The following is a 24,230-nucleotide window of genomic DNA, read 5'->3' as shown; positions in this document are numbered from 1 at the left end:
CTTTTGTAAAAGGAGGTTTATAAAAACTATTGACCACGCTCAGTAGGTAGAGACTACCGTACTCACTACCCTACTTCTTCAATAATTGTGTTTACCAAGTAACTCTAAACAGTTATTCAATTTGATAAAATGGTGTCTGCATAGATAAACTTGTTTTTATATTGGACAACTAAGATCTACCGCGAATCAGAGAACAGAAGTCATGTCAAAGAAACGGCCGGCAAACGACCCATCATGGAGTGGAAGCAACACAACTTACAAGGACAAGATGGAGCAGATGACCCAGCAAGAGCGATTGATAGAGGAAAAGAAGAAACTGATTATGGAAAAACTGCAGGCGCACCCCCCACAACCTGACATACCCAAAAGTTCCACGTATGTGCAGTATCTATGAAGAATTGTATTGTTATGTCATTGTTGAGTGAATTTATATTAGTGTGATATTCAGGTAAGAAATCGAATGTTGAGTAAATGTCAGATTTACTGTGAATAGACTTTAATTCACAATGATTTTATATCATGATATCAGATATACTGATAATCTGGTTCAGGGCTACTTTTTGCAACATATATGGCCAGAAATTAGTCCTGACTTTTACCCCTCTCTATTTGTAACCAGTAACATTGATTACATCGGTAACAATGTTTGATTATGAATGATTTTCAAGAACTAATTTCTGGTCATATCTATTTTTGCGAACATGATGTAAACGATCTCAATATTAATATACCAGAGGCATTAAAAGACTTAATAGCAACAAAAACTGTTTGCGGCAACAAGGCTCTCACAAGCCTCGCTAAAATTTACCGGGGTTGTATAAAAGTTTGTTTATAGTATAAATATGTTTATAATTAATACATTTTGCACTTAAAAATATGTGAATGAAAAAGAATTGAGCATTCCAAAAAAGATTGTAATGGTATGCATCCTATTAAATAATATGTAGCTCTATCACTTAGAACTATTTTAACAAGAGCTTGGACTTTGGTTAGTTGTGTCAAACAGCAATGTGACGTACGTCTGACCATTTCATTGCTGGCCACTCAGCCATGGCTCTTTGAAATCAACAAGATTTGTCTGGCTTTTGAGCTAAGACTACGCAATCGGTGCATTTTCGCTTGAAAATGCGTCATTTTTAACTTGTTTTGACCCAAGATAAAAGATAGCTACGTTCAACCGAAAGTCCAAGGACTTGTTAAAATGGTTCTATAAGTGAAATTTGGCGTTGAGCATTAAATAATGATGTAGAGCTATAGTTCTTCACATCTTACAATCTTGAAATTTATTGCACAAAATATGTACAAACTTTTCGAAAGATTAACCTAATTTCCTAACACAATCTTTAGAAATATTCAATACCAAAACAATAAGCTTTTGTTAGAATGTCGCTGTAATTGCAACAGACATTTTCTTAGACATGCTCATGTCTTCAAAAAGAGAAATATGTTAAATTCATTTGCAGATCCTCATTAGAATTCTTCACTTCTGATAATCAATTTTGTAGGGTTGTAAAGAAAGCAGGATTACCTTCATGGATGAAAAAACCAAAGGCTGCTAAAGAAGCTGAAAAAGAGAAAGCAACCCCCAGTCCAGAGTTTTTCTCCAATGATGGCAGTTTCATGGATAGGTTTTTAGCAATGCAAGGTGAAAATAGATGCACTTTACAACAATAATTTTGTTCTGAAATTGAACTTAAAAATCATTTTGAAGGTTTTTTTATCTTGTTTTGCAACATATATAATATGTATTTAAATGATAATAAATTTTCGAGATGTAATAAGCATTTTGTGGTAAAAAATATTTAAGTTTCAAAAAATGAAATGCTAAGACAGTGAGGAATACTGAAAGGTGAAAATCAGATTAAAACCCAATAACTTCTTCTGCGTGTATCCAATTTCTGCTTTGTTCACGTCGATTTCCGACACACGAAAAATAAATCAGCGTATATTAAATACAAAGTTTTGGTCTCGTAATAGAGTTATCTCTTTGCCTATAAAACAAAGAGGTAAGCAAAATTACAGTAGACTATGTTCAGCTAACAGGTCTTCATTGTTTATTAGATAATCCATTAACAAGTTAATTAAATTTGGTCACGTTCCTTGCATTAACTGTTGTTTAATTATACCTGTGCTACAAGTATATGTAGATTTACATGATTTTTTGATCTATGATTGTATCTCTGAAAATAATTATCAGTTATTATTTCACATTACAGAAATCATGTAAATTGTTTTATCGTTTGAAATTTTTATTAAAATTTAAGAGTCAAAATGTAGATATTTTTTTCCTCAATTCACAGGTAAAAACAATCTTTCATGAATTATTTTTCACTTTGACTTTGAAATAGTGAAAATTTGATTCGCATACAGAGGCATCGCGCACTTAATATACGATTTGGCCTCAGATATAGCCTTTTGCAAACATCAGACATTTTCAATACATGTATTAAACAATATTTAGTTTAAATATATTCAAAGATATGCAAATTACACAATCACCATGCTCTAAGAGTCTTAATTATCTTACACTACATCATTTATTAAAGATATTCAGGTTTTGTTAGGGATATATAGGAAAGTAGTTAGTATATGATGATAATTGGATATTTCATTTGACTATTTGAACCACTCTAAACCAAAGACATCCGATTAAAATTATGTTCTACAGGTATTGTAGTACACGTTTACATTGAATTAGTTTTGGTTTAAATTGGTATTCATACTGAAAATTAGACAAGTATTTTAATGAGAGTCTTTTCTAATACAATGATCATGTTTATAGCCATATATATATATAAAATGCATCTGTTGAAAATGTTAGATGCGTGGCCAAGTGGTAACACGGAGGTCTTTTTGATTTTGTGGTCGCTGGATCGAATTCACTAAGTAGCAATTTTTTTCACTTAAATTGAAACATGAACAGAATAGAGAGATTAAGTTATACGCATCTAATCTTCTTTTTTTAAAAATTATCTTGTTTAATTCAGTCTGAGTATGAGTACACCCAGCATTAACAGTTCTCTTCATTAACACTGTACATGTACTATATTCACACTTAGATCCATTGCACTTTGCTTGAACTTATCACGGTTCAGAATATCAACTACTGTTATACACAGAGTTTCCCGAATTTATGACAAATCAGTTGTTACAGACACCATTATAAAATCAGAACAGCATATCCAGGTTTCAAAAATCATATTGCGACAGCTAGGTACCTGATCAAAGGTATTTTAGTAACAGGTACTTTCTGTCCAAACACAGGTGTAGGCGAAATAATGGGAAAAGGCACTATACCTCTTTTTATATACTATTTTAAGTTATAATTTGTGGAAAAAACATGACACAGAATAAACCTGATATAAGGTATATTGATATTTTTTTAAAATAACAACATTAGAAGAATGAATCTGTTTATATTACAGCTGCTGCAGCAGCTGGAAAATCAAGCTCTGGTTCAGATAAAAGTGAGAAGAAAACTGAGAAGGACAACAATTCTGACAGCAAGCCTATGAATATCAAAGATCTCAAAAAAGATCCTCAAACAGTACAAACTCTTACTAGACCAGAAGCTAAAGTGTACAACCCTTCCAGAGAAAGTGATGATAAATCATCAAAGGACCCTGAAAATAAGTCTGGGTTTTCAAGGCAAAATAGTTCCTCATCTGTAAGCCAATCCCCAGCAAACAGTCAAAGGATGTTTCCATCTGGACCAGCGAGGACCCAAGCTCCTCAAACAAGAGGTCCTGCTCCTCAGCAGCCACAAGTAGCTCCGAGGCCCCCACCTCAGCAGTCTCTCCAGCCTCCCTCTCCCAAGCAGCAACAGCAGCCTCCTGGCCCTCCACAATTTCATGCAGGACCACAACAGGCTCCAGCTAGGCCTCCACCTCAACAGATTCATCCTGGTGGGCCTCCATCCTCACAGATGCCTCCGAGTGTGCAGAATCCTAATTTTCCCCCAAATCCCCAACAGACTCTGCCGAATGTGAGCCTGCCACCACAGTCTGTGGCCTTCTCTCAAGCTCCTGTCTTGCAGGAAAATCCTCCTTTTATGCATCCCCATCCAAATGCACCTCCAGCTCAGCAAACTAGATTTGGAGGACCCCCTCCCCCAGGGCCAAATCCTGGAATGTTTCCTCAGGGGCAACCTTCCATGCCTCCTATTTCTCAGGCTCCTCCCTTTGGACCACCAAATTCTTTTGGTGCCCCTCCACCTCCCCCACAGTCTCAAAGACCTCCTGCTCCAGGATCTTTTGCTCCGCTAAATCCTCCACACCCACAGGGTAATTTCAATGGACCCCCACCCTCCAATTCCCCACCAGCTCAATTTGGTGGATTTAATCAACAGCCTCCCCCTCATCAAAATCCTGGCAACTTCCCACAAGTTCGGCCCCCAGTTTCCAGTTATGGAGGACCTCCACCCCCTCCTCAAGTAGCACCATTTGGTCAGCCCCCAAACCAGCAACCACAAATGAATTCTGGACCATTTGGCAGCATGCCTAATTCACAAGTACCAAGCAGGCCACCTGCTCCACCTACTTCTTTTGGAGGACCACCCCCACCTCCAGGAATGGCAAATTTTGGAAATCCTGGCCAACCTCCTCATCCAGGTGCCCCTCAAGGGCCCCCTCCCCCACCTGGAAACTTCCCTGGGCAGCCGCAAATTATGCCTCCCCAGTCGTCGGCTGCATTTGGAATGCCTCCTAGGATCCCTCCTCCCCAAATGACACAGCCAAACACAATATTTGGAATGCCCCCACAACAGTCAGGATCACTGTTGCCACATCCTCAAGTCCAGAGGGGAGAGAATACCGAGGTTGTATATGGAGAATATGGACCAGTGGTCATCAAAAAAGAAAAGATCGAAATAAAAAAGGAACCTTCCTCATCAGACTATGATCCATCCATGCCAACAGAAGAAGATTCACCAGGTATTTACCAACACTGTTTCAGGTGGCAACATAAAACAGAACTGGTAGACTAATTGTTCTCCAACAATTAGAGGTCTTTCCACCTCATTGTTTTTTATGTTTGAAATAAGATTTGCTTCAATAGAATAAAGTATTTTTTCTGCGTTACTTCATAAAAAAAGTTTGCAATTTTTTATTGCTTGACCTTGACCTTTGACCTTTATGTCATTTTCATCTGACAATTTAGATGCTTCAATACCAAGTGGTCCTATGTATCTATGATTATTGATTCAAAAGTTATTTGTGTTTTTTATTGAATGTTCGAAACTTTCGAACTGCTAGAAAGGGACTTTGGACCCTGTCGGTATGAATAGATTGAAGAAGCGTCTAGGTGTACTGAATACATTAGTAAAAGTTTTAAGTCTCTATCTCTAACGGTTAATGAGGAGTAGCGATAACAAGCATTTTGTACAATAGGGGTAATAACTCTATACTTGTTACATGGTAAGGGGCAAAGGGTTATATTTTGAAATGTCTTAAGATGTCCTACTACATCCATGAAAAAGTTTTTCTCTACCATCCTAAACATAAGATATCTATAAACTCATTAATTAAGAGATTTCCAAATGACATTGACCTTTGACCTTTATGTCATTTTGTTCGGCCAAGATAGACGCTTCCATCCCAAGTGGTCCAAAGTCTCTATGATAGGTAGTAAAAAAGTTGGAAGTGATTTTATAGAAATGTAAATACTTTCAGAGGCAAGAAGTACTATAAGGGCGGCTCAGATCCTTTCAGTATGAATAGATTGAAGAACCCTCTAAGTGTTCTGAAGACATTGGTAAAAGTTCCAAGTATCTATCTCTAATGGTTTCAGAGGAGTAGCGATAACAAGCTTTTCGTGCAAAATGGGCAATAACTCTGTAACTATTTAAAAGAAGGAGCCAAGGGGATATATTTTAAAATGTCTTAAGATGTCCTATTTCATCCATGAAAAAGTTTTTCTTGACTACACTAAACAAAAGAGATCTAAATACTCATTAATTAAGAGAGATTTCCAGATGACCTTGACCTTTGACCTTTATGTCATTTTGTTCGGCCAAGATAGACGCTTCCATCCCAAGTGGTCCAAAGTCTCTATGACAAATAATAAAAAAAAAAATAATTTTTTTATATAAAAATGTAAATACTTTCAGGGGCAGTAACTACTAGAAGGGGGGCTCAGATCCTTTCGGTATGAATAGATTGAAGAACCCTCTAAGTGTACTGAAGACATTGGTTAAAGTTCCAAGTTTCTATCTCTTATGGTTTCAGAGGAGTAGCGATAACAACCTTTTCGTACAGAAGGGCAATAACTTTGTAAGTTTTGGGAGTTATCACGCAAAGGGTCATTTGGTACCATAACTTTTAATGGCCAATAACATAAAGAAAAAATTGTTTAATATGCCAAATAATAAAAAAGCTGTCCCTTGGAAAATAGAGAAAAATAGACTAATTGTTCTCGAACAATTAGAGGTCTTCCCACCTCATTGTTGTTTATGTTTAAAATAGGATTGCTTTAATAGAATAAAGTATTTTTTCTGTGTTACTTCATAATAAAGTGTTAAACAATTAAGATTGCAATTTTTTATTCCTTGACCTTTGACCTTTATGTCATTTTGATCTGACAAGGTAGACACTTCAATACCAAGTGGTCCGATGTATCTATGATTTTTGATTCAAAAGTTATTTGTGTTTTTTATTGAATGTCGAAACTTTCAGAGGCAATAACTGCTAGAAAGGGACTTTGGACCCTGTCGGTATGAATAGATTGAAGAAGCGTTTAAGTGTACTGAATACATTAGTAAAGGTTTTAAGTCTCTATCTCTAACGGTTAATGAGGAGTAGCGATAACAAGCATTTTGTACAATAGGGGCAATAACTCTATACTTGTTACATGGTAAGGGGCAAAGGGTTATATTTTGAAATGTCTTAAGATGTCCTACTACATCCATGAAAAAGTTTTTCTCTACCATCCTAAACATAAGATATCTATAAACTCATTAAAAAATATATTTCCAAATGACCTTGACCTTTGACCTTTATGTCATTTTGTTTGACCAAGGTAGACGCTTCCATCCCAAGTAGTGCGAAGTCTCTATGATAAGTAATAAAAAAGTTGAAAGTGATTTTATAGAAATGTAAATACTTTCAGGGGCTATAACTACTATAAGGGCGGCTCAGATCCTTTCAGTATGAATAGATTGAAGAACCCTCTAAGTGTACTGAAGACATTGGTAAAAGTTCCAAGTTTCTATCTCTTATGAGGAGTAGCGATAACAAGCTTTTCATACAATAGGGGCAATAACTCTGTAATTATTTGAGGGTAGGAGCCAAGGGGCTACATTTCAAAATGTCTTAAGATGTCCTACTATATCCATGAAAAAGTTTTTCTCTACCACCCTAAACAAAAGAGATCCAAAAACTCATTAATTAACGGATTTCTTAATGACCTTGACCTTTGACCATTATGTCATTTTGTTTGGTCAAGGTAGACGCTTCCATCCCAATTGGTCCGAGATCTCTATGACAAATAATAAAAAAGTTGGAAATGATTTTATAGAAATTTAAAAACTTTCAGGGGCTATAACTGATAGAAGGAGGGCTCAGATCCTTTCGGTATGATTAGATTGAAGAACCTTCTAAGTGTTATGAAGACATTGGTAAAAGTTTCAAGTATCCATCTCTAATGGTTTCAGAGGAGTAGCAATAACAAGCTTTTTTTACACAAGGGCAATAACTTTGTAAGTCCTGGGAGGTATCAAGCAAAGGGTCATTTGGTACCATGACTTTTAATGCTCAATAACATAAAGAAAAACTATTTCAATATCTCTTGAAACAAAAAAGCTGTCCCTGGAAAAAAAGAGAAGAAAAAAAAATAAAAAACATAAGAAATACAAAAGGTCTTTCACCTGAAAGGTGGAAAGACCTAATTATACTTATGCACACATACCTGTATTGAATATCGAAACTGATTTACTTCTTTGTTTCAGTTAAAGTTGCCCCTGACGATGACATCAAGCAAGAGAGAGACCAAAAATCGTAAGTTTTTGAGAAAAAAATTATGATTATTTACAACTACCTGAGTTTATGCTACATGTAATATCAATCACACCTTTTGTTGAGATACGAAGAATATTCTAACAGTTTCCGACTTTATCTTTTTTCACTTGTTCATACCATATTTGATTGCAGAATGGTGGCCATGCAAATGAGAGGAAGTGGTAGCAGGTTTGACAGGAAGAGGCCATCTGTGTTTGATGACAATGAAGAAGATTTAAAACCAGGTAAGTGGAAGTGGGTTTGAGTACATTACGTAATGAAAGGGCTGGCACAACCATAGCCGAGTTTACAGCCACTTGGTACCTTATCAGAACAGTCATTTCTAAAAAGGAGGAAAAAAACATTGAAAAAATGATTTTCTTTCAAATCTCAGGGTCAATGGACGGAAATTCATGACATTGATTTTTAATATGAAAGATAATTAAGATGGATATTTGGGCATTCATCCCCATGTTATGCCCCATTATCCCCAGGATGATGTTTAATGTCCAAAGGGAGCACTCATTTGGGAGCAAATTTTAGAAATTAGGGTTAAAAAGCTCTCAAGTTAGTTGTCAAATTTTGGTCAGATCAAGCCTGTTGGCCCCGGGAGCTTTCGATACTGATAGGCTGCTTCTAGTTTCTCCCCCAGAGGACCCCGACACAGTGATACTGGCGGAACAGATGGCAGCCTTCTTTGCCCAGTGCTCTCCTGACAAAGAATTCCAGGCCCTTGAAGACTACAAAGACAACCCGGTTTTCTGGTGAGTACATTTGCCACTTTTGGTTATTTTGATTTTTTGTAGAATGTCCAATACAAAGTGTTTATTATAATCTGTACATCAAATGCTCTTTCAATAGAGATAAATTAATTATATCCCCGCTTCAAAGGAGAAGGGGATATCATATTATACCATTGTATGTCTCTGTCTGTCTGTCCATAGCAAGTTTCTTGTCTCATATTGTTTCGCAATTATCTTGGTAACTATTTAACGCAAATGAAATTTTAACACGCCCTTTGTATAGGCATGCCATATGGTGGGATTTATTATTGAACAAATGCCATGTCAACTTTCTGTTAAATGTCGACTTTGCTTATTTTGAGTATTCACATCAGAGCTAGGGTATCACTGGAGAGCTTTGGCTCATAGATATCTTCTTTTTTTCAGTGTGCATGCCCATGGCGACTTTTAAGTTCATGTCATGAATTAGTAATTTGTTCATGATATATACATTCGTTGTGGTTGGCAAAAAGAAAAATTCTTTAAAAACTTGTATTATGGTTGCCCCTCAAAAAATCTAGCCCACATAACTCTACTGGCAAGTTCAGATACTGGTACCAAAAAACCCAGCTCTGCATGAAAGAAAAAATATGTGAAAGCTTATTTGAATTCTTTGTACTCTTTAGCTCTGTCTGATATATTTTTTTCTATTTTATTGTAGGTTTTTGTATGATGAGGCTAGTCATGCACACAGATACTTCAAATATAAAGTTGCTGAACTGAGGGGACGGAATGTGGATGGCAACGAAGCGGATTCAGAGGAAATGGATGGTATGTGAATTTGTCCGACCATAATTAAAGGATTTACAGTCTCACGTAATTAAAGGATTTACAGTCTCACAAATTTACATCAGAACAAAAAAGGACACACTTTGTACTGTTAACATACTTTAAATCACCTGATCACCGTTTTCCTTTATTATTGTATGCTTATTCAAGTACACCATAAAGATATATTTTAGGTAGCTTAGATTCCTAATGGAAGAAAAATGGAACATTGTTATTCTTTTTTTTTTACGAGAAGATATTCTATCACATGTGATTGTTTTTGAACAGGTAAATCTGCTTCTGGATCAAAAATGAAAAGGAAGAAGAGGAGCAGGTGGGGTCCCCAGGACGACCAGCCACAGGTCCCTCCAGTGGGTGTGGCCATACCTCATGGTAAACTAAAATGCTTTCGAAAACATTGGGGGGGGGGGAGCAATAGGTGTTAGCATGCCGTTATACTTAATTGCTATGATATCTTGTTGGTTCATTTCATTGAGTTAAAGTATTTGTATGCTACCAGTATTCATATCAAAACTACCCAATGGGTATTATACATGTATTGGTATTATTTGTCTACTACAAAGCCTTTTATACCACAAGTATAATATTTGCATGGATTTATTATAAGCTCAGGCTTCTGGTTTCTGATTTAAAAAATAAGTTTTTTTTCCAAAACACTGAATGATTGCATAGGAGTTTTCTAGCCCTGAGTACATAAAATTTAGAACAACTTACCGGTACTTTTGATCTTAGTTGCAAGTTAAAGTAAGACTGAGATCAAAACTGAGCTTGTCTGTGTTTATTGCAATCATGCCTTGTTGATAAGATTGTGATTCGCTTGGACTCTTTACTCAGTCGTACAGTCCAGGCCACCGCAGGTTACATTACAAGACTTTGCACGAAAAATGGTGGGCAGTGACACTCTGAGCGAGGACCAGATCAAACAGATCCGCCACCAGCAAGAGGTACAAAGAAGTGAAGTTTGGTGGTGGTTTAGAAACTTGAATGCGTAGCATTAGGCTGTTTGAAATATGATTTATGCCAAGTGCAAGTTTTTGATAGGAAAAATGAACTGTCAAGCCTTTTGGCAAAATATTCTGAGTTTGAGATTTGATTTGATCCTCAATCATCTGTATGTGCAAAAAAAATTTCAATTTTTGTACAGATGAACATGATGTATGAGTTGATCCTTGCCAAAAAGAAGGTGGAGGAAGCCGCCCTGATGGAGGAACAGATGGCCTCGATGTCTGCTGCCTCATTTAAAAAAGTCAATAAGTACGAGTATGATTCGGATGAAGACGTAGAGGGTGGGACATGGGAACACAAGAATAGAACTGCAGAAATGGAGGCCACCAGAGGTAAAGAGCAAGTTTTCTCTCTTAAGATGATGCAGTTGTGAAATATCTATGACTGAAGTGGATTTGATGTTTTTGTGTCTAAGTTTGATGAGTTTATCATCTGCAGGCCCTTTGCAAAAGTTAAGGCATTTGAAGTACAAGTATCTGAAGAGAATTTAAATTACATTATGTTTTTTGAAAAAAGGAATTACAGTACTTGGTAATGTAAAGGTTTCTATTCTCAGAGAATTGTTTACATTTTCTTGGCAGACTGGGCAGAAGCCCTTACAGAAGCAAACAAAGGAAAGCACTTCATTGGAGACTTCCTTCCTCCTGATGAGCTGGAGCGATTCATGGAAACATTCAGGGTAAGCCAGTCCTACAGAAATCTTTTCTTCTGGTTTCTTGAGATTTATGACATTGGTTTTCATTTTAGTGCAGGTTATACACTTGTATTATGATGAATCTTTTATTACTTTCGAATTATGATATAATCCAATGGTTTTTTTTGTTTTTGCATTTTTGAAAACTTTTGTTACTATGTTTATATAAATACATCTTCTGCATAGGTACTTTGCAGACATCAAACCTTTTGAAACCTTCAATATATTTATCATACTTGGAAACTTTTTAATTGTTGAAATGGTTCCACAGGCATTGAAGGAAGGCAGGGAGCCAGATCTGTCAGACTACAAAGATTTCAAGCTGACATGTGATAACTTGGGCTACCAGATGCTGCAGAAGCTGGGATGGAAAGAGGGAGAGGGGCTTGGCTCTGAGGGTCAGGGAATTAAAAACCCAGTCAACAAGTAAGTCTAACATGTCATAGAAGCAGCAAACAATTTTCATCAGAACTGTTAAAGGTCCTCCACACCTTTGAAAATTTTTTCGCATACAAGCTATTCCTTGTGGATACAAAAATTTAGCATGCATTCAACTTGAAAATGAGAAATAAAAAGATTTGATTTTTAGGAGGGAAAAGTAACTTTAAAAAAAACCTGTCGTTTTCATTAAAACAAAAGTGCGTGCTATATTTAACTTGGGACTGTTGGTTAATAGACTGACCCCATACCCATTGCACTACAGATATAGACACCTACATTTGGCATTATAAACAGTTTTACAATCGCTATATTGTGACATGCTGTCATTAAAAGTAAAAGTCACAGGGTAGCGAAGAACCTTAACTTCTCTTTAGGCTAGGTTTAAAAGTTCTCTAATGCAACAAATTTTACCTAAAATTGTGGAAATTATATTTCTTGTACAGTAAAATATTATTCTTCTTTGATTGAATGTATTAACAGAGAAACAATTTCGAAAAAGTGTGTTTTGACATTTTGTTTCGCTATTCAAACCTCTCGTAACAGTTTTAAAATAGGCTTTCATAGTCTACTAGTAAGAAATAAATTATTGAAAATTGAAAGAACAGATACTAGTATTAAAGTAAAAATATATGATGAATGTTTTGGCATGTTTCAGGGGCTCTGTTTCGGTAGAGGGTAGGGGAGTGGGGACGGAACGGCCAGCAGCCCTGGAGAAGGATGATGATGAATTCGATGCTTACAGAAAAAGAATGATGCTGGCTTACCGATTCCGACCAAACCCATTGGTGAGTCTCCTTTGTTATATTGTTCTGATAAATCAGTATATCAGTGTTTCTCCATGTTTATATAGACCTTGATCATTTCCTTTTCTGTTCTTTCTTTCATTTTCTTTTTTTTTCTCTTCTTTTTATAAAAATCACCATCAATACCTAAATGTACTGTGGAATCATAAAATTTCGTCGTGACTCAATTTTTCATGGAATTCGTGGGTACCTCTCATCCACAAATTTACATCCTCCATGAATTAATAAATTAGTGTTATAAAACCATTTGTCCTTATGTTGGTATAAAAGAATACATGAAATTACGTCCCCACGAACCTGTAAAAGTTAACCAATCCACGAAAATTGGCCCCCACGAATTATAAGGATTTCACAGTATTTGTTATAATGCTTATTTTTTTACCTGTCTTTTTTCCCCCCAGAATAATCCAAGGAGACCTTATTATTGACGCAAAGAAATGGAAATGTGTGCAAGGAATTACGAACAAGTGCATTAGAATTTTATTGAAAATGACAATAGATATATCATACACTTTCACCAGACATGCATGATCTTGCTAAGTGTACTAGGTAATGCACATAGACTGGAGTAGTGTCTGCTATTTCTGAACGAAACAGAAATTAAATTTTTTTTCTCAGTAAATTGTCAAGTTTAATCATTTCATTAGTTTGTTGTCAAACAATATTGTAAAAATCATTTGTGTCTCGTAAAAATCAAATATGAAAATCTGGCGAGGGAAGAAAATATTTATGTACTGATGTAAGAATTCTTTTGAATGAATTATTTTTGAAGCCTTTTTTTAATTTATGAGTTTTGATAAATTTTTTGTTAGAAAACCATCAAAAGAAACAATGTGCATGTTTAAGTAAGAGGCAGAGTTTATGAAAATTCATCTAATTCTGTGGGCATTTCTTATTTATATCCTAGCTATTATGTGGTTCATGGAAATGCATCAGTTACACATGCTGCATTATAAGATGCAAACATTGTATAGAAGCCTCTGTATACCTGTTTTCTGTAATACAATTATACATGTAGTTCATTGCTTTTTTTTTATACATGTATAATTTTCTGATTTTGATTTTCCTCTTTGTTCTAATATGACCAAAGCTGTTATATGTTAAAAACATTTCATTTGATGTAATAAAATCACTGCTAATTGTTGCATTTTGCCTGTTGAACTTTTGTTGCTATAAAAAAGGGGAGGGAGAGTTGGAGTATGGTATCTAAACAGTTTTCTGTCCTAGCAACAGAATCCTAAAGCCAAGAATCATGGATTTTGCAATTTATTTCCACTCGCTTTTGTATATTTCTTGCTAAATTTAGCCAAGATTGACCAAGAAGTTATGGAGAAGAATGATGAAACTTTTAAAACTTGGTGCAGATAGCCCCCTCCCTCCCCCTCTCCAAAAAAAAGTTAGGTCACCTGCAGGTAACCTAACATTTAATTACAAAAATAAAAATACTCTATAAAAATGTTTTTTATGCTTTATTATTTCACTTTTATTAATACAAAAATTTATTCTTTATTTCGAAATCCATAAACATAATGGAACATTTTTTTATGACGCCACATTTCCGTATGTATCGGTCCTCTGTCAGAGTAACCTCTGCTCCTTCCCCTATCTAATAGCCATTCAATGACGTCGCCACGGACCACACCCATATGTACAATGCTATGACAACGCCAATCCACGCGACTCCAAACCCTATCGAGGCGAAGGTCAGACCCCTGGCCCAGGCGTTACTAGACCTTGCCCCCTCAGTGTCACCCGCGAGAAACTGGCTCCTTGCCTGTAAAATATAACGTCAATCAGAAAGTACGAAGCATGGTTAACTTCAAATTTTAACGTACTTTCTATCAAATCATTAATTTCCTCTGTGTGACATTTTTTGCGTGTTCTGATTTCGGCTAAGATAGCACTTACGTTGACAGCAGCAATGATGGCGCAGATTCCTGTCGGGAAGAAGCAGCACAGAGTGACCATAACGGCGGGAACCGTCCAGTCACGCTCTGGGGGAGTAACGATAACTGGTGCTGGCTGAAACCCACCGGCCGTCTAGCAAAAAAATAAAAAAAATAATCTGTATAATTTTATCATTATCAAGTTGTTCGTGGTCTTTTGACAATATACTGAAAATGTGGACATTGCTGCATGCTTTATGCTTTTACATGTAATTACTCAAAATTGAAAAATAACACTTTTTGTAAAAGAAAGAGAACTTAGAAGCTGAGCACATTTTTAATTATGGCGACAGTAAATTTAATCTATTTCAATATACAAGATTTAATACCTCAGCCATGATTTTATAATCGTACTTACAGAAAAATCTCTATTTGATATACATTTTTTTTCTTTTGTCTACATAAATTGAAATATATAGGAACAAAAAAAAAGAGAAATCAAAGAAATTGAAAAACGAACAATACAAAACACACACCAATAGATACCAAAGACTCTAGAAAATAAATCAAAGCCTTTAAATAAGGCAACCACGACTGATTTTTTTTAAAATTACTTGTTGCAGCATTTCTAAGGCCGAATTTATACCTGGTACAATTGTTTATTTAACAATGGAATAGAAGTTGTAATTTACGGATACCATATCATGCAAACGTATTTATTACCTGTTTTGCAATCTTATATTACTATGGCAATTTACTTTCCCCCTTAACAGATCTAGGCAACAGAAGATTAGATTTTTCCCTCCAAAATTGGAGGATATATGCTTTGAAAATACTTCAGTGTTAGTCGCTTCTTTAATTTTCAAGTTGACGCGGATTAAAGTGCTGATGAGTTAATCGTAATAAAATGAATATTTGTTATTTAAAATAATTTGTACCACATGGACCAAATTTTTGATCTTACGCCTCAGTCAATATTTCAAAATGTGTATTATTAGTATTTTACTACATGTTTATGAACCAATCCGTAATGCTACAGGAAAATTAACCGCACAAAAGCAAAAAGTTGTCGAGATTCGCAATGAAAAAAAAAATTAAATGAATTGAGATTCAGAAAATGAAATTGTAAGCACGTGCTTACAGTGCTTCAATGTACCTATATATATGCCACCGCAAATGCACACATGAACACACTTAAATTACAATAAGATACAGTTTTAGCATTATACAGATGTAATGTTCGATATGCACGCAAGTTTCACCGTCATTCTTAAAAATGATAAAATATAATGCGGTTCTTGAATTATTGCCACTGAAAATCCTGAAACGATTCCTAATACCCGACTCAGAGTAATAGAGATTCATCATCATTTAATGTAAAATTAAAAAAAAATTCTCAGTGAAAGAATTAAGTAGTCATAGCGAGTTTTACTGATGGTAAACCTTTCTGTATTAGGTGAATGTATGTACTAATGTATGTACCTATATATATATGCCACCGCAAATGCACACATGAACACACTTAAATTACAATAAGATACAGTTTTAGCATTATACAGATGTAATGTTCGATATGCACGCAAGTTTCACCGTCATTCTTAAAAATGATAAAATATAATGCGGTTCTTGAATTATTGCCACTGAAAATCCTGAAACGATTCCTAATACCCGACTCAGAGTAATAGAGATTCATCATCATTTAATGTAAAATTAAAAAAAAATTCTCAGTGAAAGAATTAAGTAGTCATAGCGAGTTTTACTGATGGTAAACCTTTCTTGTGCATGTTTTTTTCCTTTGTAAACAATAATTTTTGACAGCTGATTTTCTGTGAACGAGCACTTACTACGACAGTCACGTTGGACGAGCTTTGATGCATCTGCTGTGGGTACTGAGGCGCATACCCCGGGGGTGGTACATTCTGGCCGTAAGGGTGTTTGTCTGAAATTAAAAAAAAAAGGCGAGCAGGACATTAATTGATGTGTGTATTGTAAATTACATGCATCAAGAGCAAATGACCCGTAATATGGTTCTTTTAAATTTTTGTGTCTTTGCCGTATTGGTGACAATGGCCTCTGAGCTACATGTACGAGAATTAGTGCTTATAGTGGCACACGATTTGATGACATCACTGAGAAACATATAATCGGCCTTACTTCATATTTGCATTTAATGCCATTAAAATGACCTACTCATCTTGTCCTTTAAAGGAGCATGGTCACGATTTGAGGACAAGATCCCACTACTATTTACTGTCAGTAGCCCCTTTTTTTACGCTGAATTCCAAAACAAAATATGTACACCATTATTTTCCAGGGTTAAGACTCTTTTTTTTTTAGTTTGACGATTACAGAATAATAGATGTTTTTAGATAATAGACCTTTCAAAAGCACAAAGTTATAGCTGGTTTGTAACCCGGTTTGTTTTTAATTAATAAAAATGAATATGGATTTGCCTTTAAAATTACAATATTCGATATGCATGTCTCGTTTACATATCACATGACAAAATCAATGTTTTTCTCACAAATCACCCAAATCTAGAAAAAAAAAAATTAGCCATCAACTAATACCGGTATATACATGTAAATGTAGATCTAATTTACTCAGTTTCAGCATAAGTTGCATTAAATGAAGGAAAATGTCATAAACATGTTGAACACGTTTACCGGAATGTACATCACGTGGCATGCATAATACAGTAATGCAATGAAAGGTCAACCGAGATTTACTGGACCGTTTTTCACACCATCTTTTATTATTTTTAAAGTTTTAATGTACATGCCAAAATAAAAATGTCAGTTGTCGATCTGGAAGCAAGATACACATCTGGCGCGCAATTCCTTATATGTTATATAATCAAGACAGATGTGTTTTTGTTTACTTATAGATAACCGAATTATTGCATCAAATTACTGAAGCATATTAATAATATAACTTAAACAGAATAAAATGTGTTAAAAATCCCCACAATGTGTTCATTGTTCATAACCAATCTTCAAAAAGTAGAGGAAAAATCTTTCGTAATTAAATATCATTTTACAAGTCATGTATTTACATTTTCCAGTCATTGTCTGTGAAAATATTACGAATCGGTTTTGTAATATAAAGTCCAAAATGTTTAATCAGTGTTTTAAATATTTTTTCGTACAATTGCACAAATTTTTACAAATACATGTATCATTAGATCTTCAAATATTATGAGGTGATCAAATACGGTCGAGAGTGATAAAATCAATCAACAACTTATAAGTTACAACTTGCAAAAATAAAGTCAAGCGAAGCGATAAGAATGTCAATTTTTATCTAGCGTAGTCTAAGGGGGAAGTCAGTAGGTTGCTTTATTGACGGACACATTTTTTGTTTGAATTTTTTTTTAGATAAGATGAAAGATTAATACAAAATATCATGCATATATGTATTAGATAAGATGAAAGATTAATACAAAATATCATGCATATATGTATTGATATAACTGGTGGCTTTTTAATGACAGGCAAATAGATAGTGCGTACTGTTCATGACATGCATAATTTCACATAAATCTGTTTAAAAAGTGGAAACCGCATACATGATCTTTTTACATGCTGAAGCAAAAGACTAAAAAAAAAATAGATCAGATTTTGATGATTGACTTGATTTATTTACGTATCTACTTACTAACCTACCTAAAATTAATGATTGTTGTAGGCCTATCTGATAAGTAAAGCTAAATATTGTTTTTACAAAAATACGGCGTTCACGAACTAGAAATTATTGGAAACACCCCAAGCGTTTGTGCTTACAGAGAGAGAGAGAGAGAGAGAGAGAGAGAGAGAGAGGAGAGAGAGAGAGAGAGAGAAAGAGAGAGAGAGAGAGTCAGTCATTTTCAATTAACACAAAACCTGGTTAATTTGAAGAAAAAACTCTAGTAAGATCTATACGTACAAGCTTGGTTGTCCATATTGAATTTGTTCGGGTTTGAGATAATGGGTACAGTAAGTCACGAGGGGGTCTGCAGATAACGCGACTCTTTTATACACGAGCTACCTTGTTTGAATAAATATTGTGAGGTAATCGTGATGTTTTAGAATCAACAACAAAAATAAAAAATCATACAGATAAAAAAAATTAATGTAAAACTAGATAGAAGCCTTTTCACCTAAGAAAAACTGGCAAAATGTCTGATTATCAGCATTATGTTGTAAGTAACTATATAAAACCGCAGATTAAAAAGACTTAATACATTTAAGTCAGCTTAAAATGTGTAAAATATGGTGGCATATCTCTGCCCCTTGTGTACAAGTTATTTTTCTATCAAATATGTCGACATTGCAATTGCAATCAGATAAGAATTATACAAAATCTCATAAAATCTCAAATATCGCCCACCTGTGACATCCAAGATGCTAGATTCTACCTTTTTATGTCGACATGCAACTTATTTATGTTAACATGCAAGATAAATATGCTGACATGCAACTTATTTATGTCGACATGCCACTTATTTATGTCAACATGATACTTACGTATGTTGACATGCGAGATAAATATGTTGACATGCAACTTAGTTATGTTTACATGCAAGATAAATATGTTGACATGCAACTTATAAGTTGTATGTCAACATAACTAAGTTGCATATCGACATAAATATGTTGCATGTCAACATATTTATCTTTCATGTTAACATAACTAAGATGCATGTCGACATAAATAAGTTTCATGTCGACATAAAGCAGTTGCATGTTAACATAAATAAGTTGCATGTTTACATCGATAGGTAGCGTATCTAGCATCTTGGATGTCTCATATTGGCGATATTTGAGATTTTGTATAATTCTTATTTGATTGCAGTTTTCTTGCATGTCAACATAGTCATATTGCATGTTGACATAACTATCTTGCATGTCAACATCTTTATCTTGCATGTCGACATAATTGATAGAAAAATAACTTAAACACAAGGGGCAGAGCTATGCCACCATAGTAAAACACAAGTACAAATAAAGAAATATTGGCAAAACCATGCATCACATAACACTAGTCTTATAACCGATAGCGGTAAAATATTCCGGAATGCTCACGACGACGTCATGCATCAATCGAAAGACCTTAATGCATTTACTGGCATGGTTGTCCTTTGTATTTCAAGTCAGGGGAGATGCTTTTGAAAAATAATTTAACTAGAGCAAAGCTTGTTCCACAGCAACGAGTAGGTATTCCGTTAGTGTCGAAACTTCCAGTGGGCGAGGCAATTCTAATTTGAATGATTACTATATCATCCCTCCGAATGTATTTAGAACGTTTCTTTTTTTTTATCGTTGCTAAGTCTGTAATAAATCCAGAGGTGCTCGAATGTAAGTTCACGAGACTATCCTCGAGGCGAGTCCGAGATTTTTGCAGTTCCTGTGAAATTTCGAGCAGATAATTTTCTCAAAATGCGTAAGTATTGACAGTTTTTAATATTCTACCTTACTCTGATATATGTTTTAACATGCAAATCTATATATTCAGTTCTGTTAGTAGAAGTTTGACAATAAGTATAAAAGCTTTATTAAAATATGGAAACATTTTCTTCGACTTATGCAAACTTCATTTCAAATATATTTGTGTTTTTAATTTTGTTGGATTTGTGTTCCCTAATATGGTAACCATAAAGAAGATGATGCATGCAATATTCGATTAATAATTGTTGAGAACCTTCAGCTTCTGAACAAACTATAAGAACTGATGATATATAGGTTTGTTTAACTAGTGAAAATGCATGTACTGAATTTGTTTTTCTTTTCCTTTACTAGATCTTGACGTAGTACCTAAACAGTTAGAAAAGATCTTACGAAAGATCCAATATCTATTGATACTTTTAATGGAGAAATAGTTATTCCGCAAGTATTAATTCAACATGAAGAACCACATGAAACCACGCAACAAGTAGGCCTAAGTGCAACTCTTTATCCTGTGATGTATTGAGTAAAGCTAGCACCTCAGCCTTAGATAAAACTGTTTCTCAAAGTCAAGCCAGTACTTCAGCCTCAGATATAGTCAAGCACCTCAGCCTCAGATAATCATGTCCTTCATAGTCAAGCCAGCACTCAGCCTCAGATAATACTTTCTCCCAGAGTCAAACCCTAGACAATAGTCATTGTGAAGATTCAGGCATGAGGTGTACAAGGTACATGAATGAGTGAAAGTTATCCACAACTCGAAAGCTTCTGAATATATTAGAGGAAAGGAAAATGGCTGCGGCAGAGTCATTCTGTATAACGCAAAGTTGTGGTCTGAAACATCAAAGGATCGAGATATCAATATTTGATATATTTTAAATTTTTGTATGAATACAAAAGAGGAAATAAAACCATGTCTATACAAATGTAAAATGTAGAAAATTCTTCATTGGGATCCATTCATTAAACCATCCACTGGTGCTATGCAGCCCCTTTGGTATGAACAAAGATGAAAGTGATTCAGAAGACACAATGGAACAAAAAGATGATGCAAGCACCAGCAGTGCATCAAGACCACCCACCCCTGTACTACTCACATCCACGACAAAGAAAAAGCTAGGTTGATGAGATGAAGTAGTATTTTGAGGAGAGAGACAAAAAGTTTTCGAGTTGATAAGGGAAATGCAAAACAGCAACAACGAATTTTTAAACAAACTCATTGAAAAATTAGGCAACTGAGGTGCCTAGATGCTGTTAAATTGTCCTCTTAATACTTTTAAAGTAACATTCTTTTGAATCGAATCGTTCTCATAATATCACACAATTGGTGCTAATAATTTTTACAAATGCTCAAGTAGGCTTGTCTTTTATAATTATGATTACCATTTACATGTTGTCAGTTACCGGTATTTACATGGTGAAACATATGATCTATTTGTATGTTTTTTTTTTGTTTACAATTTAATCCATTATTATTTGATATTATTCTTAGCTATAGAGAGAAATTTATACTTTAAAAAAATAATAAAGTTGTTAAAAATATATATTTAATGTTCTTAATATTTGCAATAAACACGGTAATTTTGAACAACGATATTATTAATATTTTCCGCGCTACGAAGATTAGTGGAAAAAAATGTCTTGTTGATTCGAGTTAAACATTTTATCCGATGAAATTCACAGTCACGTGATGACAAGTGTATGATGGAGTTCGATTAGCGAGAGAAATCAGTTCTAGCTTGTCTTCTGACAAAACGCGTAAAATTTCAGCAATAAAACTTTTTATTTTTTTATTATACTATGATTTAAATGTTCATATCTGTATTGCAAAGTCCCTGAACTACCCTGGAGACGGCGCGCATTTTGCGATTTTGACATGGTATGGGACACTGGTTTCCAAGGATTTTTCAATTAAAAGCTTTTTATTTTTTTTTTTTTTCTGGCCGGTCGATGAAAGGATCAAAGAGTTGGTTTAAAAAACCCAGTGTAACAGTGATTTTTCCATGTATGTACATAATACATATTTGTATTGTTTACAGTTTAAAATAAACTTTCGACTCCCCTATATGCATTCTGGGCTAGTCGACAAATATATATTTGCTTATCATTTTTGTAAGAATAGATAAGACATATTATTAATTGAATATTGTTAACAGTCTATTAATTGAAATGATTACGAGAGTTCATCATCTGTTGTCTGGTTTGAAATCCTTAAAGTTGGTGACCATCACGGGCTTATGGCATAAAGTCCGTGTCTGATTTACATAAATACTGTAAAAACATAATCAGCAAGAATAGACTCCACTGGAATTTTTGTATTGGAAAAATTAAATCGCAAAAGTCTCCTAAACCGACACTTTAACAAGCCAAACGATCTATCGATGACTTGTCTGCTACCACTGTGCTCCCTATTAAATTTTCGTTGTTGCTCAGATAAGGTGGCCACAATATCGAAAGGTTGTTTAACGGCACTGCAATGAAGGAAAGGCTGAATTACCCAATATGACAAAGCCAACAGGTATCTTTGCATCACGGTTTTGTGACAGATAGGACATACGCAGAACAGTGGCGTCGTGTGTGCTTCCGGGATTTCCAGTCCAAACTTAGGTAAATTCCATATTAGTATTGCAAGACGCCAAAAGTCGAACAGATTAAAATTTCTTACTGTTGAAGCAGACTTGTGACTGGTGTTTTGGGACATTTATTGGAATGTGACTGCCATCCAAAGCACCCAAAAATGATTTTAATAAATCATAATACTTCCAACTATGACATCGTTTATCATAAAAGATAAGGGTTATAACTTTGATTCATCTTGGGGACTCCCATTTTTACTTGCCAATAATACTTTTACATGCATTCCAAATGATTGCATATCAAATATTCTGAATGATTGAGAAAAACAAATTCAATTTGATGATTATAAAAAGCACACTTACTAATATATTATTTAAATATGCAAACACACTAATGAAAATGTTTTACTGTCCTTCTTATATGACATCATTTGCTTTTATTATGGCTAATTATTTGAATGCATTGCTGCATTTGCGTAAACCTACTGTTGCGATCTCTTGTAAGAAAAGTGATTTTTACATCGAAATCTTCACCTTATGACGAGGAATAAATATCATTTTTGCAATTAATGTAATCTTTGTATAAATATAAAACATTTAACGATCGGAAAATTGTATTCTTGAATAATTTCCCATAAAGGATTTAGCAAAAGTTTCGAGAACTGTGGCTCTGGCTTAGCAAACCAGGCCTCGAGGATATAAAATTATTTTCATACTCGTACTCAAACTAGTTCTCCATACTCCGAGTATGTGATCCATTGAGTACAACATTAAAACCCGAGGTCATAAAAGTTTTGGAGTGCGTTTTCCGCTGAGTACTATTTGGAGTATGCTCCACTACTCGGTGAATGAAAGAACAAGGTCGTACAAGGCATTGTATATCCCCCATTCGGAGCATTGAAGACGAAAGAATTTCAATTCAAGTTAGAATATTAATTTTTGACTTGTATGCATTGTTTTCATTATAAATTTCACGATGGAAGTCAATATTGTGATTTTATTCTATTAACACGATAGGTATATGTTTCCAAATTAAGCTACACACCGTATTTTGCCTAAATCTTGGACCATTCACTGTTCTTGATTGCAAAATTAGGTATGAATGGGTCCTGACTCCATCCTAAAAGTACTTTAATTTAAAGAATAAGTCTATATTAATTTTTATTTTTATTATTGATTTAATAAAATGGAGTCTAGACCAATAATGGGTTAAATTTGTGATTTTCACCAAAACGTTTTACTTTATTAATAATTGTCAAAGAGTTGAATTTATTCACATGTACTCTAATCAGGCTTGGGGTAATGCTAAATGTAATGGTAATGCATTGCAATGCATTACATGTTTTCAAAGTAATGCAAGTAATGGTAATGTAATTCATTACTTTCCAGAATTTAGTGTAATGCTGGAATTACATGGCACTACTTTGCATTACTATGCTTATTTATGCATGTTCACTTTAAAAAATGTGATGAATAAATAAATAGCTGAAATTGAATTTGATTAACTTTATTATAAAGAAGAAAGAAATAATTCTTAAAATAAAAATGTTTTAGTTGTATTCAAAAAGATTTACAAAATTTCATTTTTAAATTGTTCATATTACTAGATATAACAACACAGTTTCATAACATTTTTATGAGACGGTGTTGTTTTCATTTAAACAATTTACTCCAATTAGTTTGCACTTCAATAAAGATGTGTCAACAACACACTATGCCCCAAGGATAACCTAAGTATCAAACAATCTATTGTTATAAGAAGTGCTAAAAACCCCAATCCCCTTCCCTATGCCATGTCCCAATAGAATAGGGGACAGACATGCACCTTTAAGGGCAAAAT

At 34.5% G+C, this 24,230-nt stretch overlaps 2 protein-coding genes across 2 annotated transcripts; one reads left to right on the top strand and one right to left on the bottom strand.

Moving 5' to 3' along the window:
• The first annotated feature begins 8 nt into the window (after positions 1-8).
• Positions 9-13,822, top strand: LOC128175750 (uncharacterized). The gene is made up of 14 exons (XM_052841588.1): positions 9-375; positions 1,506-1,645; positions 3,426-4,931; positions 7,943-7,991; positions 8,145-8,236; positions 8,632-8,755; positions 9,435-9,544; positions 9,830-9,934; positions 10,397-10,506; positions 10,707-10,899; positions 11,149-11,246; positions 11,533-11,687; positions 12,358-12,487; positions 12,907-13,822. Exons 1-14 carry the CDS (start codon positions 203-205, stop codon positions 12,931-12,933), a joined length of 3,012 nt encoding a protein of 1,003 aa, XP_052697548.1. The 5' UTR covers positions 9-202; the 3' UTR covers positions 12,934-13,822.
• A 137-nt stretch (positions 13,823-13,959) lies between these two features.
• LOC128175753 (proline-rich transmembrane protein 1-like) lies at positions 13,960-18,413 on the bottom strand. Its single transcript, XM_052841591.1, has 4 exons — positions 18,316-18,413; positions 16,236-16,330; positions 14,414-14,545; positions 13,960-14,279 (listed from the first exon to the last, which is right to left on the bottom strand). The coding sequence occupies exons 1-4, from the start codon at positions 18,329-18,331 to the stop codon at positions 14,112-14,114; spliced, it is 411 nt and encodes a 136-aa protein (XP_052697551.1). The 5' UTR covers positions 18,332-18,413; the 3' UTR covers positions 13,960-14,111.
• Between the last annotated feature and the right edge of the window lie 5,817 nt (positions 18,414-24,230).

This window comes from Crassostrea angulata, chromosome 3 (genome assembly GCF_025612915.1).
Source record: "Crassostrea angulata isolate pt1a10 chromosome 3, ASM2561291v2, whole genome shotgun sequence".
In the NCBI taxonomy this organism is placed as follows: Eukaryota; Metazoa; Mollusca; class Bivalvia; order Ostreida; family Ostreidae; genus Magallana; species Magallana angulata.
The sequence above is the reverse complement of the archived record's forward strand: the minus strand, read 5'-3'. Positions and strand labels throughout refer to the sequence as shown.